Raw genomic sequence first — 13,869 nt, 5'->3', positions numbered from 1 at the left:
CACCTTTATTTTGACAGGTATATGACACTAATTAACATACACTTGTTACTTTAAACACTGTATCCTGACATGTGATATGTGACCTGCAAAAAGACGAGCGCCTTTGATGATAATGAATGTCAATTGTTGAGATAGTTCCAGTGGGTCGGACAAAGGACACGTGTCAAAGTCAATCAGGCAAATCCCGAAGACATGGCAAGAATATGTCTGCGCAGGACTTTCATGAGAGGAGGCTTATCTAAAATGTCCCAAAATGAAGATGGCTCCTGCTCAATCCACACCTGTGATGCTTAATACATTTTTATATTAGACTAATCTAGTTTTGCAATGTCCTTTTCAGTCTTAATCGGTTTACCTGCCTGGCATCCCTCAAATTGATCTTTTTCATAGTTACAGTAATCGCTACTATTCTATTTGATTTTTGAACTAATAGTTCTGCTATCAAACTTCCATTCAATTTCTGGATTTGAGTGATTAATTGAAGGAATATTCCAAACACACTGAAGCAAAATAAAAACACAAACCAAAAATGATTTTTCCTTCACATTCACAACAGCACAAATATAATGACGAAGCATGACAATAGGTCAGATTCAATAGTTTCCAAAATCATTTATTGACAAAGAAGGAGTTACACCAACTGGCAGGAAGAAGCTAAACATGCTGGGGATTCTTCAGAAATGATTCATTTAACGTAACGTTGAACCTTTTGTTTAATGACAGTTACAGTCTTTATCTTTAAGTTCTTTAAAATGCCGATCAGACATTTTGTACATTAATACAGAAACACACCATACTAACCAGAGGAGGTAAAGAAAAACTTACACCAAAGATTCCACCTTAAGGATTTTTTTTTTTATCTAATCATTGAAGAATTGTGTGCACTGAATAATCTGAAGACTGGATCGAATTTTCCAGATCGGTGCACATTACACATCTGCCACGCTCATGACATTAGCGGGTGCATCTCATGAGCAAACCAGAGGTGGTGACGACCCAAAGCTGGCGCAGGTCGTAGCTCACGTGTTTGACGGGCATGCACATTGAGACGTAAACCCAACCTGTGCCTTCTCTGCGAGAACTGCTGATGCCAATTCTGATGAGAGGGAAGTCATACACGTGGGTTTAGGAATCGACATGAACTGACAATGAAAGATTGAGGTTGACTTCAGACTTTTATGTTTTGCTCTTTCGATGCCAGATGTAATTCCATTAAAGACAGAGACATGTGCCCTTGTGTTTCTTGTTCTTAAATTACTCGTACTGCAACGATGTGTGCACAGTCAAACACATATTTGTATGTAACATATGAGACTCTGAGGATCGCTGACTTACCTTTGGTAGATCTGGCCCTTTGTAGTCACTCCATAAACGCTTCCGTCTGTCCCCACTTCAATCATTTTCATGGATACCCCTGACACGTACAACCAGCCACTTGTGCCGCAGGAGGTTGGTGACATTGCCTGTCATAAGAAGAACACATGCATGGTGATGTTGCCATGATCTGTGAGTGAGTACAGTAAGGGACAATATGAGATGCTACAGCGACTCACCCTAGTGACATAAACACGATAATGTGAGTCAACTCCCCAGCATCCGTACAGTGGGCCACAGCTGATGTACTTCAGGGCTTTTGAAAGGTAAGACCAGCTCAGACTGCCCACTCCAGTGTACTGCAAAGCATAAGCCTCTCTCAGACAGTAGGCGAGATAGTTGGAGGGCCTTGACCCGATAAGCTGCCCATCACCACCAGCATCTACCTGCTGCATGGTCAGACCTGAAGACCAACACATGGGTTATTATATTACAATTACAGTACTATAATACATAGGTACAGGTCAATTAAGCCGTAAACAAACAACTTGATGATCATGCAAACACAATAATATTCATAGTTACCATTGACTAGATTAAAGTTTCCAGCGACCAATTTGTAGACCTTGCTTAAGGCGTCGGTCCCCCAAGTTCCTGAAGGTCCCACTGTGACATGTATGAGGGAGACTGTGCCCAGTCTGTACCAGTACCGTCCACTCAGGAAAAAGGCCCGTTTGTGAATGTCGGTTGCAACCACCTTTCCCATTCCGGCGTCAACCTGTTTGGCGTTGTACAGCCGCGGAGCCTCGGTGCAGTTCCATGCTGTGAAGACAGAATTCGGAACCATTATTTTTTGTCCAATGGGAGAAAGATCAAATGAATATCGCCATGAACTGTTTCAACAAACGATTAGGAAACGAGCAAGATCTGAATCTTGACTTACCATGACTGACTGCCAGGCAACTAAGCAGCAGGAATAAGGCAGCAACAGCTTTCATGTTGTCTCTGTGCTCTGCAGTGCAACTCTGGATCAACTTCTCGCCTCTCTCTGTGGAGCTGTGTCGTCCTACAACCTACCTGTTTAGAGAAGCGTATATATATACTCTAAACCCATTCGAAATTCCATCCAAAACAGGTTTTCCAGGAAGCTATCTAAACATTTACCTGTATGTTTGTCGGGAAATATTTAACCGGTGTGACATCTTTGGAAAAAAATGCTGCAGAGGTACATTTTGATAGTTGCTCTTGACTTGTTTTCGTTCTTTTCAGACCTTGACTTTCTCCAAAACAGGGAATGTTGTTACAATTCGCCGCATTCTAGAAACACGTGACGACCCAAGAACTTTCTTGGGTCGTGTTACATGAATGTAACAAGCGGTGTCTCCTTACCTGTCAACTGTCTTGTAGTTCCTGATGCCCATCATCTCATTATTTTGCCACTCTAGAATGAGAATATTCTTTATTTTTTATCACTTTATGATTTTATCTTTATTGTATTATTTTAACCCCAAAAGGGAAATAAATCTTGAAGAAAAATGTAAACGCAGATATTAGTGTGGCCAATATGTGAAAACGATAGAGAAAGTGAAATTGAAGATGACATACTGTATATTGCCCTGGGAGATATCAGGAAATGACTTCATAGCTCATCATCATGACGGACAGGTGCAGGGGATTCAAATTAAAGGAAAGATACAGCTAAAACATGTACAGGTCTGAGCATTACATGACAGAGACAAGAAGACACATCCTCACAAATCAAAGGACACAATTATCAACTTCTACTTTGGCTTTAAGTTGGAAAATCAAAAACGTTGCTGATCCCACACGATGTGTGAGATGACCCCACTCCCCCTCTGAGAGCTGGGGACTTCAACAGCCATGGCCTTCAAGGATTTGGTGTATGCATGACCAGCCTGTCTGTGACTCGCGGTCAACAGGTATTTGTGATCTATAATCCTAATTTATTATTTTCTGCCTTTCTATATTGTACACCTGCATTTTGTTTGAAATTTATTCTCTCTCCCCCTCCCCTTTATTTTTCACCCACGGCCACTCGGAATGCTGTCATGCTCCTAACATTCATATTCCAGTAACACACGAGACAGGTGCAAAGTTAGAGCCCGGACAGGTTCTGCAGGCTGTTAAAGAAGCCAGAAGAGAACATTTAGCTTTACCGTCCCGACTCATCTCATACCGACATTTCTGTGAGTGGAATCAAAACGGCTTCAGAGGTACAAGTTGTTCTGTCACTTCTATTTTTCTGTTGTTTTCAGACTGGCTTCCACTAAACTAGGACTCCTATGATGTTTTGCAGCAATCCAGGCCATGATTGATGATTTCTGACATTTGCGATTCATGCAGTTGCAGTGCAATGTCCTGTTAGAACTGGACGTGGGTCAGTCTGTGGTGTGGATACACAACAAAAGTCACACTTGCCCATGAAAGCAACAACAATCATGTGTTGCTCATACACTGGCTACGGCAGTCAAGTTGGTCGAGGATGATTAACAGTGAGAAAAGTCTAGCTAACATGTTAAAGCAATTAACTTGGACAAAATAAAAGTGTTTTGATTGTTTGAAGGTGTTCAAAGTATTTGTAATTGTAAATTGTGATTCCCCCCCTTAATGGACAGCTAATTAAAAAACATAGAATTAAAAAGGAGTTGCAGATATCCAGTTTGAATTTGATATAAAAAGACATCAATGTAACCATCCAGCTTTGCGGTTTCCACTGGACTGCTGCGGTTTGTAGTGATTTAGATAAATCAATAAAAAATAATCTCAGTAGTGAAATTTGAAATAATGCTTCTTTTATTTCATATAAATCCCAAAAAGCGAATCTAACTTTCCATACAGTTCAATCCCAGTTTTACAGTTGCGGTGGTCTGGGCATCTCAGCAGGAGGCTCCCTGATCGGACGTTTTCCAGACAAACCCAACTGACAGGAGATCAAGGGGTAGACCCAGAATTTGATGGACCCATGTGGCCAATCAGGAGCTGGGAAGTGTGTGTGTGTGTGGGGGGGGGGGGGGGGGGGGGGGGGGTCTGCTGGAACAAGTTCTACCCCTAAGGTTTGGCTGACGTGTCTCTCCCTGAAAATGAAATAATAAAAAAAAAGAAAGGTCTTGAGAATGCAGTGCGTTGAGGCTGGGCTAAGATCACCATCCATACGACATACCAGTTGGGTTGCTAAAGCTCAGTTATCTAGGTTGTTTTCCCAGGAGTGACAGCTCCAGCAGCGTCAGGTTAAAGGTGTGTTTGAGCTGTGACCTTTCTACTGGACCTAAGTTTACTGGTTAAAATCATTGGTTGGGTGACAGTCAAAAAAAGCTCATTCTCTTGTGGAGGAACTGGAATAGTAAATCAGCAGCTCCTGACAACCCTTGTGGTGTTTTGCATACACAGGTATTCTGAGATTGTAACGCAGATTGTGTGTTTTCCTCGACTCACTGGCCGCTGTGTGTTTTGCATGTAACAGATAGACACATTCAGTAATTGTTCTGCTATGAAACTTTTTATTTGATTTTGCAATTTGAACATTGAGTTGAAGAAATATTTAAACCACACAGACCCTAAAAGAGAGCTTTTCAGCAAAGTTACAGTTCTTTGTTACATTTTGTTTGGAGGATCCAACAATGTTTACATTTTTCTTTCTTTAAAATAACACATTCACTAGAGCACAACTATTTAATTGGAGGGCAACTATCTGATGTAATGGGAAGAGGTTCAACATGCTGGGGATTCTTCAGAAAAAAACACATTGCAACCTTAAGATTCATATACACATTTGTTTGTCTAGAAATTCAATTGATTTAGTTTTTCAAATAACATTTTGCCTGATGCAATTTACATTACATACTTTTGAAATGTGCTCATAACCTACAATTTTTTTTGATAATGTTGATAATAGATTTCCTGTATTGATGCTGAAATAAGCAGAGGAGAAAAATAAGAGAAACAAATCAAATCATCCGAAGAAAAGAAAGACATAAACGGATGAAAGCCGAGACAAACAGAGATCGGTGCTCATTCATCATCTGCCACACTCAAGACATTAGTGGATGCATGTCATGACCATGCGAGAGGTGGTGACGACCCAGAGCTGGCGCAGGTCATAGGACACGTGCTGGACGGTCATGCACATCGGGACCAACCTCCAAGTTGTGCCTTGGGGGCTCCTTGAGCTGATTCCAAGTCTGATGAGAGGAAATTCAAACATGTGTTTTAATGAATAGACATGAACCGAGTGCTGTGATTTTTCAGTCTTCATATCTAAGGTACAAGTGTCGCGTGAGGAACGCTGCACTTTGCTGTTTGTAAGCTTGACACTAAGTGAAGGAGATGACTCAAGTGTCGGATGAAATCTTTACAGTATTGAAAGACAATTATCAATTGCACCATTGTAATTATATGTTGACTTCTGCTCTTTCGATGCCAGATGTAATTTCATTACAGACAGAGACATGTTTAGAATATTGTGCTCATGTGTTTCTTGTTCTTAAATTACACGTATACTGCAATGATGTGTGCACAGTCAAACACACATTTGTATGTAATATATAAGACTTTGAGGACCGCTGACTCACCTTTGGTAGAGCTTGCCGGCTGTGCTAACTCCAAAAACGTTTCCGTCTGTCCCCACTTCAACCATTTTCATTGCAATCCCTGACACGTAGATCCAGCCACTGGTCCTGCAGGTGGTTGGTGCCATTGCCTGTCATAAGAAGAACACATACATGGTGATGTTGCCATGATCTGTGAGTGAGCACAGTAAATGACATTATGAGATGCTACAGCGACTCACCCTAGTGAGAAAAACACGGGAACTTGTGTCAACTCCCCAGCATCCGTACAGTGGGCCACAGCTAAAGTACTTCAGGGCTCTTGAAAGGTAAGACCAGCCGATACCGCCCACTCCAGTGTATGGCAAAGCATACTGCTCTCTCAGACAGTAGGCGAGATAGTTGGAGGGCCTTGACCCGACGAGCTGCCCAGCACCACCAGCATCTACCTGCTGCATGGTCAGACCTGAAGACCAACACATGGGTTATTATATTACCATTACAGCACTGTAATACAAACATACAATATAACAATCTAATATAAACGTGGAGAATGCCGTAGCGACAATGCATTAAACCGTAAACAAACAACATGATGATCATACAAACACAATAATATTTAATAGTTACCAGTTGATCGTTTAAAGTTTCCAGCGACCAATTTGTGGACCCTGTTTGAGGTGTCAGTCCCCCACGTTCCTGCAGGTCCCACTGAGACATGCTTGAGGGCAGTTGTGCCCAGTCTGTACCAGGACCGTCCGCTCAGGAAATAGGCCCGCCTGTAAGCGTCTGTTGCAACCACCATTCCCATTCCAGCGTCAATCTGTAAGGCGTAGGACAGCCGAGGAGCCTCGCTGCATCTCCATGCTTTGAAGACAAAATCATGATTTATCTTAGATGGGTCGAAAAATGGAATAAAACGACGATTCAAAGATTAAGACTGAAAAAGGAAAATGTGAATCTTGACTTACCATGACTGACAGCCAGGCAACCCAGCACCAGCAAGAAGGCTGCGGCAGCTTTCATGTTGTCTCTGTGTTTGTGAGTCTGTCCTCTGCAGTGCAACAATGGATGAACCGCTCTCTTCTCTGTGGAGTTGCTATCCTTCAACTGATCATTGTGTGCCTTATATACTTTATCTGGACTGATACAAAAAATCCCCAAAACTGGTTCTGCAGGCTGTTCGGGGAATCAGGGAGGAAATGTTTTATTTTTGAACGTTTACAAGTATGTTTTCATTCTTTTCAAATGTTTAGCTAGTTGGACTTGATCAACACGAAACCAGGAATGTCATCACATTTCGTGGCACTGGAGTCACCAGGCGATCATCAAACAATAATGATTTGCCATCTTTTCTCATGAATGTAGGTGTGCAGTTGTTGGAAAGGGTGTGGATACGCAAGACGAGCCACAAACACAAGAGGCCACTTGCAATTGTAAAAATCTTGGATGCAAATACGCGCAAAATAGGGAGCTAAACGTTGTAAAAAAATGATTGCAATATCATATGTCTATTTCCAGGTCTAGAAAATAACAGCGATGCTTTTGTGGATTTATCCACAAATTACACAAGTCTCTGCCATGCCTCTTTCTCCTCTTTATGTTGACTTATCTTGCCCTCTTGTGCACTGGCAGATATTTACTGGCACCCGCGTTGCCTTTACTGATGACACATTTGTGAAACATCCAGTTGAGCACTTCATTACTTTCTTACATCCACTTGCACAAAAGTTCACTGGGGTCCTTATACTTGTTGTTTTGGTTCCGTGAAAAAATATTGGATATCTTTTGCTTCACAGGTTATTGACAGTTCTAGTAGAGAAGCAACACACAAAAAAACAAATGGGCATAAAGTATATGCACATTCGATTTAGTTTTCCTTAAAGAAGCAGACGTGTAAAAGTTCAAAACATTATGGAGCCCGATCCATGAAGACTTAATTTATCTACAAAGTGATACAGAAAAATGCACCATGGTAGCCGTTTTACATGCAAGAGAATATAATGCACCTAAAATGGAATTGTTGGGGTAAGTTTTAAATATTACAGAAACATATCTTCATGGTCATCCAAAACAACCAATATATTTGTGTATGAGTTTTATTGTGACCAAGCATTCTGTGTCATATATGTACACATCTGACATCTGCAACTGTGGAAATGACTTGAAATCGGAAGGATTTACCTCCTCTCTTACATGAGCTGTAGGAGGCGCAGCCATACTTACCAAGGTGGCCCGGGTTAGATTCGAGATTCAACTGTGATATAAAACACACAGTGATTCAGGCAAATCTGTTTATACTGAGAGTTAAAGCAACCTGTCAGACACACCCTTGTTTTTAGTTAACTCTTGAGCTGCCACTTATAAATGAACATTTGTACATTTGAACATTTGTACATTTGCACTAAACTTATTCCTACTGTATTATCCCACCTATAGTGTATTCCTATTTTTTTATATTATCTTGCTCTCAGTGTATTCATCATTCTTATATCATACCTTACTTCTTAATACTGTTCATATTCCATTTATATTTCCATTTATATTCCATTTTTATTTCTAACTGTACTTCATATTTATTTAGATATTCCATCTCTGCACTTTAACTGCCATTTCTTTTTCTTTTTGCACTTCTGGTTAGATGCTAAACCGCATTTCGTTGTATATGTACTTGTACTGTGCAATGACAATAAAGTTGAATCTATCTATCGATCTATCTATCTATCTAATGGAAGTGCGTAAACACTGAGATTGCATCGCTCTGAGAGATAGAGAGAGAGAGAGAGAGAAAGAGAGAGAGAGAGATGGAGAGAGAGAGAGAGAGAGAGAGAGAGAGAGAGAGAGAGAGAGAAACTGCTTACAATGCTTGCACAATGAACATGGCTGAATCTTGACTTACCATGACTGACAGCCAGGCAACCCAGCACCAGCAAGAAGGCTGCGGCAGCTTTCATGTTGTCTCTGTGTTTGTGAGTCTGTCCTCTGCAGTGCAACAATGGATGAACCGCTTTCTTCTCTGTGGAGTTGCTGTCCTTCAACTGATCAATGTATGCCTTATATACTTTATCTGGACTGATACTAAAAATCTCCAAAACTGGTTCTGCAGGCTGTTCGGGGAATCAAGGAGGAAATGTTTTATTTTTGAACGTTTACAAGTATCTTTTCATTCTTTTCAAATGTTTGATTTGTTGGTCTTGATAAACACAAAACCAGGAATGTCATTACATTTCGTGGCACTCGAGTCACCAGGCGATCATCAATCAATAATGATATGCCATCTTTTCTCATAAATGGAGGTGTGCAGTTGTTGGAAAGGTTGTGGATATGCAAGACGAGCCACAAACACAAGAGGCCACTTGCAATTGTAAAAATCTCGGATGCAAAAAGGCGAAAAATAGGGAGCTAAACGTTGTAAAAAAATGATTGCAATATCATATGTCTATTTCCAGATCTATAAAATAACAGCGGTGCTTTTGTGGATTTATCAACGAAATTCATAAGTCTCCCTTTCTAACATCCACTTGCACAAAAGTTCACTGGGGTCCTTATGCTTGTTGTTTTGGTGCCGTGAAAAAATATTGGATATCTTTTCTTCACAGGTTATTGACAGTTCTAGTGGAGAAGCAACACACACAAAAAAAAAAATGTGCATAAATTATATGCACATTCAATTTAGTTTTCCTAAAGAAGCAGACGTGTAAAAGTTCAAAACATTATGAAGCCCGATCCATGAAGACTTAATTTATCTACAAAGTGATACAGAAAAATGCACCATGGTAGCCGTTTTATATGCAAGAGAATATAATGCACCTAAAATCTAATTGTTGGGGTAAGTTTTAAATATTATAGAAACATATCTTCATGGTCATCCAAAACAACCAATATATTTGTGCATGAGTTTTATTGTAACCAAGCATTCTGTGTCATATATGTACACATCTGACATCTGCAACTGTGGAAATGACTTGAAAATCGGAAGACAAGTGAACAATGGGGATTTACCTCCTCTCTTACATGAGCTGTAGGAGGCGCAGCCGTACTTACCAAGGTGGCCCGGGTTAGATTCGAGATTCAACTGTGATATAAAACATGGAAGTGCGTAAACACTGAGATTGCATTGCTATGAGAGATAGATAGAGAGAGAGAGAGAGAGAGAGAGAGAGAGAGAGAGAGAGAGAGAGAGAGAGAGAGAGAGAGAGAAACTGCTTATAATGCTTGCACAATGGACATTTGATCGTTATCCTTACATATTAAAACACATTTGTCAACGTTTGGTTAGGTAGAGCCTGATATGCATTCCAGAAAGGTGTGTAAATATGGTTGAGTGTGTTCTCAACACAAGTAGGACAGCTGATGTGTTAACAGTATCTAGGCAGGAATTTACTCCAGCTTGGTGTTGTTAAAATCTTCTGGCGGATTATTAATATACACAGCTCTCACTTTATTAAATAACTGTGGATATTGCACTGATAATCTTTGTTTTATTATTAAAAATAGTATGGGCAGACACAGAACATTCAGTAACGGTTCTGTCATCAAACCTATTTTAGTTCTTGATTTGAACATTGAGTTGAGGGAATGTTTAAACCACACTGAATCCAGAAGAAAAAAAGTTTGCGGGGAAGTTACACGTGTTCAGTACATTTAGTTTGGAATAGCCAAAAGTGCTTTACTTATTTAAGACTTCATTCACGACGGCAATAATATTTGGAAACAAAGTCAGATGAAATTGCTTCAATTATCATTTATTAAGATAGAAGAAAGTACAGGAAAAAGTTATCAATGCTGGGAATAATCCATTCAATACACATGTTACTGTCATTTAAATGCTTATCAGAGATTTTGTGCAGTGATGCTGAATCATTTAAGAAAGAACCACAATATATTTAAGAAAAATTAGTATTTACACCACAGATTTTGTATATTTCAGAGAAAAGAATCAAATCATCTGAAGAAAAGGCAAACATGTAAACGTATGACAGCCGAGACACACAGAGATCGCTGCTCATTTATCAACTGCCAAACTCTTGACATTAGTGCATGTCATGACACTGCGAGAGGTGGTGACGACCCAGAGCTGGCGCAGGTCATAGGACACGTGCTGGACGTCCATGCACGTCTGGACAAAACGCCAAGCTGTGCCTTGTGGGCGACGTGCGCCGATGCCAACTCTGATGAGAGGAAAGTCAAACACGTGTTTTTATGAATAGACATGAACTGAGTGCTGGGATTTTCACTCTTCATATCTAAGGTACAAGTGTTGCATGAGACTAAGTGAAGGAGATGACGAAATCTTTACAGTATTGAAAGACAATTGTAAATAACACCACTGTTATTATATGTTGACTTCTGGTTTAAATTTTTTGCTCTTTTGATGCCAGATGTAATTCCATTAAAGACAGAGACATGTTTAGAATACTGTGCTCTTGTGTTTCTTGTTCTTAAATTACACGTATACTGCAATGATGTGTGCACAGTCAAACACATATTTGTATGTAACATATGAGACTCTGAGGATCGCTGACTTACCTTTGGTAGAGCTTGCCCTTTGTACTCACTGCAAAAACGCTTCCGTCTGTCCCCACTTCAACCATTTTCATTGTTATCCCTTTCACATACAACCAGCCACTTGTGCCGCAGGAGGTTGGTGACATTGCCTGTCAGAAGAAGAACACATACATGGTGATGTTGCCATGATCTGTGAGTGAGCACAGTAAATGACATTATGAGATGCTACAGCGACTCACCCTAGTGAGAAAAACACGGGAACTTGTGTCAACGCCCCAGCATCCGTACAGTGGGCCACAGCTAAAGTACTTCAGCCTTCTTGAAAGGGTAGACCAGGCGGTACCGCCCACTCCAGTGTATGGCAAAGCATAAGTCTTTCTCAGACAGAAGGCGAGATAGCTGGAGGGCCTTGACCCGACAAGCTGCCCAGCACCACCAGCATCTACCTGCTGCATGGTCAGACCTGAAGACCAACACATGGGTTATTATATTACCATTACAGCACTGTAATACAAACATACAATATAACAATCTAATATAAATGTGGAGAATGCCGTAGCGACAATGCATTATACAGTAAACAAACAACATGATGATCATACAAACACAATAATATTTAATAGTTACCATTGGCTCGTTTAAAGTTTCCAGCGACCAATTTGTGGACCCTGTTCGAGGTGTCAGTCCCCCACGTTCCTGCAGGTCCCACTGAGACATGCTTGAGGGCAGTTGTGCCCAGTCTGTACCAGGACCGTCCGCTCAGGAAATAGGCCCGCCTGTAAGCGTCTGTTGCAACCACCATTCCCATTCCAGCGTCAATCTGTAAGGCGTAGGACAGCCGAGGAGCCTCGGTGCATTTCCATGCTGTGAAGACAAAATCATGATTTATCTGAAGGTAGAAAAATTGAATAAAACGACGATTCAACGATTAAGACTGAAAAGGAAAATGTGAATCTTGACTTACCATGACTGACAGCCAGGCAACCCAGCACCAGCAAGAAGGCTGCGGCAGCTTTCATGTTGTCTCTGTGTTTGTGAGTCTGTCCTCTGCAGTGCAACAATGGATGGACCGCTCTCTTCTCTGTGGACCTGCTGTCCTTCAGCTGATCATTATGTGCCTTATATACTTTATCTGGACTGATACAAAAAATCCCCAAAACTGGATCTGCAGGCTGTTCAGGGAATGTGTGGATTCATACATAAGTGTCTGCCATGCCTCTTTCTCCTCTATTCTCCTTCCTTTATATCCTTTATATTGACTCATCTTTCTTTTCTTTCCCTCTCTGGCACTGGCAAATATATCCTGGCACTCCACTCCACTCGTCTCCTCCTCCTCTCCGGCAGTCCCAAGCTCCTCTCTCCGAGTTGCCTTTACTGATGACAAATTTGTGAAACATCTAGATGAGCACTTCATTACTTTCTTATATCAACTCGCACAAAAGTTCGCTGGGGTCCTAAAACTTGTTGTTTTGGTGAAGTGAAAAAATATTGGACATCTTTTCTTCAAAGGTTATTGAAACTTCTTGTAGAGAATCAACACACAAAAATCCCCAAATTGGCGAGGTGGAGCCTTACATGCATTCCATAAAGGTGTGTAAAGAGGGTTGCCAACTCCCTGAAAAAAAATTAAGGGACACCTCATTGGCAGGGCCGGCCGACCTGATTGCCTTCACCCTTCCTGGCGTGGTGAATTTTTTTAAGCCCCTTTTTTTGTGAGTGAAAAGATTTTTTTAAGTATTTGACCCTGAGGTGATTGCTTTTCCCATTGCTCCCAGTATTTTTGCATCCTTTTCTGCTTTTTTCTCAGAGGAGTACGAGTGGTATTGCTGCTCGAAGCTGTACCGCCCCGTAAAGCAGTGTCGGCGTCTGTGTCACTGTCAGCATGCTGCTTTTTTTGTCTTCCACCATCTTCTCTTAATACTTAATTATCTTCCACTATCTTCTCCACGAGCAACTGTACCTCCTCGACCAATGGGATGAGCTTATTCTGTATCATCATATTCGTGTGTGAATATGCTGTCAGCTCATTGATCCCAGAGCAGGACATTGCCTGGGAACAAGTTTACCGTACATTTTCATATAAAGCGCCCTGTTATTAATTTTCCATTGGCATTTTACTGGCCATTTTTTAAATCTCACAGTAATACGGGACAAAGTGCGTCCCTTTTCAGCTCAATTCTGGACAGGTGCTTTTGTTTCTCAGTACGGGATGATTCCGTTTTTCAAGGGACGGTTGGCAACCCTATGTGTAAATATGGTTGAGCGTGTTCTCACCACACGTAGGACAGCTGATGTGTTTATAGTATCTCGGCACGACTTTTCTTCAGCTTGGCGTTGTTAAAATCTTCTGGCTGATTACTCATATACACAGCTCTCACTTTATCAAATAACTGTGGATATTGCACTTGTAATCGTTGTTTTATTTCTTGCTTTGAAATGTGTTTTGACATGCTCTATGTGCCTTAGAATTGAAGAAGTGTTT

General features: G+C 40.9%; 3 protein-coding genes across 3 annotated transcripts; all 3 read right to left on the bottom strand.

Annotated features, from left to right (window-relative positions):
- Positions 1-859: 859 nt before the first annotated feature.
- LOC133949131 (fish-egg lectin-like) lies at positions 860-2,315 on the bottom strand. The gene is made up of 5 exons (XM_062383320.1): positions 2,258-2,315; positions 1,900-2,136; positions 1,554-1,777; positions 1,336-1,463; positions 860-1,096 (listed from the first exon to the last, which is right to left on the bottom strand). The coding sequence occupies exons 1-5, from the start codon at positions 2,310-2,312 to the stop codon at positions 955-957; spliced, it is 786 nt and encodes a 261-aa protein (XP_062239304.1). The 5' UTR covers positions 2,313-2,315; the 3' UTR covers positions 860-954.
- Positions 2,316-4,812: 2,497 nt separating this feature from the next.
- LOC133949130 (fish-egg lectin-like) lies at positions 4,813-6,999 on the bottom strand. Its single transcript, XM_062383319.1, has 5 exons — positions 6,851-6,999; positions 6,510-6,746; positions 6,122-6,345; positions 5,904-6,031; positions 4,813-5,513 (listed from the first exon to the last, which is right to left on the bottom strand). The coding sequence occupies exons 1-5, from the start codon at positions 6,903-6,905 to the stop codon at positions 5,372-5,374; spliced, it is 786 nt and encodes a 261-aa protein (XP_062239303.1). The 5' UTR covers positions 6,906-6,999; the 3' UTR covers positions 4,813-5,371.
- Positions 7,000-10,698: 3,699 nt separating this feature from the next.
- On the bottom strand, positions 10,699-12,544 carry LOC133949129 (fish-egg lectin-like). Its single transcript, XM_062383318.1, has 5 exons — positions 12,352-12,544; positions 12,015-12,251; positions 11,627-11,850; positions 11,409-11,536; positions 10,699-11,050 (listed from the first exon to the last, which is right to left on the bottom strand). Exons 1-5 carry the CDS (start codon positions 12,404-12,406, stop codon positions 10,885-10,887), a joined length of 810 nt encoding a protein of 269 aa, XP_062239302.1. The 5' UTR covers positions 12,407-12,544; the 3' UTR covers positions 10,699-10,884.
- Between the last annotated feature and the right edge of the window lie 1,325 nt (positions 12,545-13,869).

This window comes from Platichthys flesus, chromosome 23 (genome assembly GCF_949316205.1).
Source record: "Platichthys flesus chromosome 23, fPlaFle2.1, whole genome shotgun sequence".
NCBI classification, from domain to species: Eukaryota; Metazoa; Chordata; class Actinopteri; order Pleuronectiformes; family Pleuronectidae; genus Platichthys; species Platichthys flesus.
Note: the sequence above shows the minus strand (reverse complement) of the source record. Positions and strands in the feature narration are given on the sequence as shown.

Excerpts from the sequence above, each read along its gene's own strand:
- LOC133949130 (XM_062383319.1), bottom strand. The coding sequence starts at position 6,905 with ATGAAAGCTGCCGCAGCCTTCTTGCTGGTGCTGGGTTGCCTGGCTGTC. Across the intron at positions 6,032-6,121 it reads CCCGTGTTTTTCTCACTAGG|GCAATGGCACCAACCACCTG; the intron begins GTGAGTCGCTGT and ends TTCTTATGACAG. Across the intron at positions 5,514-5,903 it reads GCCGGCAAGCTCTACCAAAG|ACTTGGAATCAGCTCAAGGA; the intron begins GTGAGTCAGCGG and ends TCCTCTCATCAG.
- LOC133949129 (XM_062383318.1), bottom strand. The coding sequence starts at position 12,406 with ATGAAAGCTGCCGCAGCCTTCTTGCTGGTGCTGGGTTGCCTGGCTGTC. Across the intron at positions 12,252-12,351 it reads TTGCCTGGCTGTCAGTCATG|CATGGAAATGCACCGAGGCT; the intron begins GTAAGTCAAGAT and ends TTGTCTTCACAG. Across the intron at positions 11,051-11,408 it reads AAGGGCAAGCTCTACCAAAG|AGTTGGCATCGGCGCACGTC; the intron begins GTAAGTCAGCGA and ends TCCTCTCATCAG.
- LOC133949131 (XM_062383320.1), bottom strand. The coding sequence starts at position 2,312 with ATGAAAGCTGTTGCTGCCTTATTCCTGCTGCTTAGTTGCCTGGCAGTC. Across the intron at positions 2,137-2,257 it reads TTGCCTGGCAGTCAGTCATG|CATGGAACTGCACCGAGGCT; the intron begins GTAAGTCAAGAT and ends CTGTCTTCACAG. Across the intron at positions 1,097-1,335 it reads AAGGGCCAGATCTACCAAAG|AATTGGCATCAGCAGTTCTC; the intron begins GTAAGTCAGCGA and ends CCCTCTCATCAG.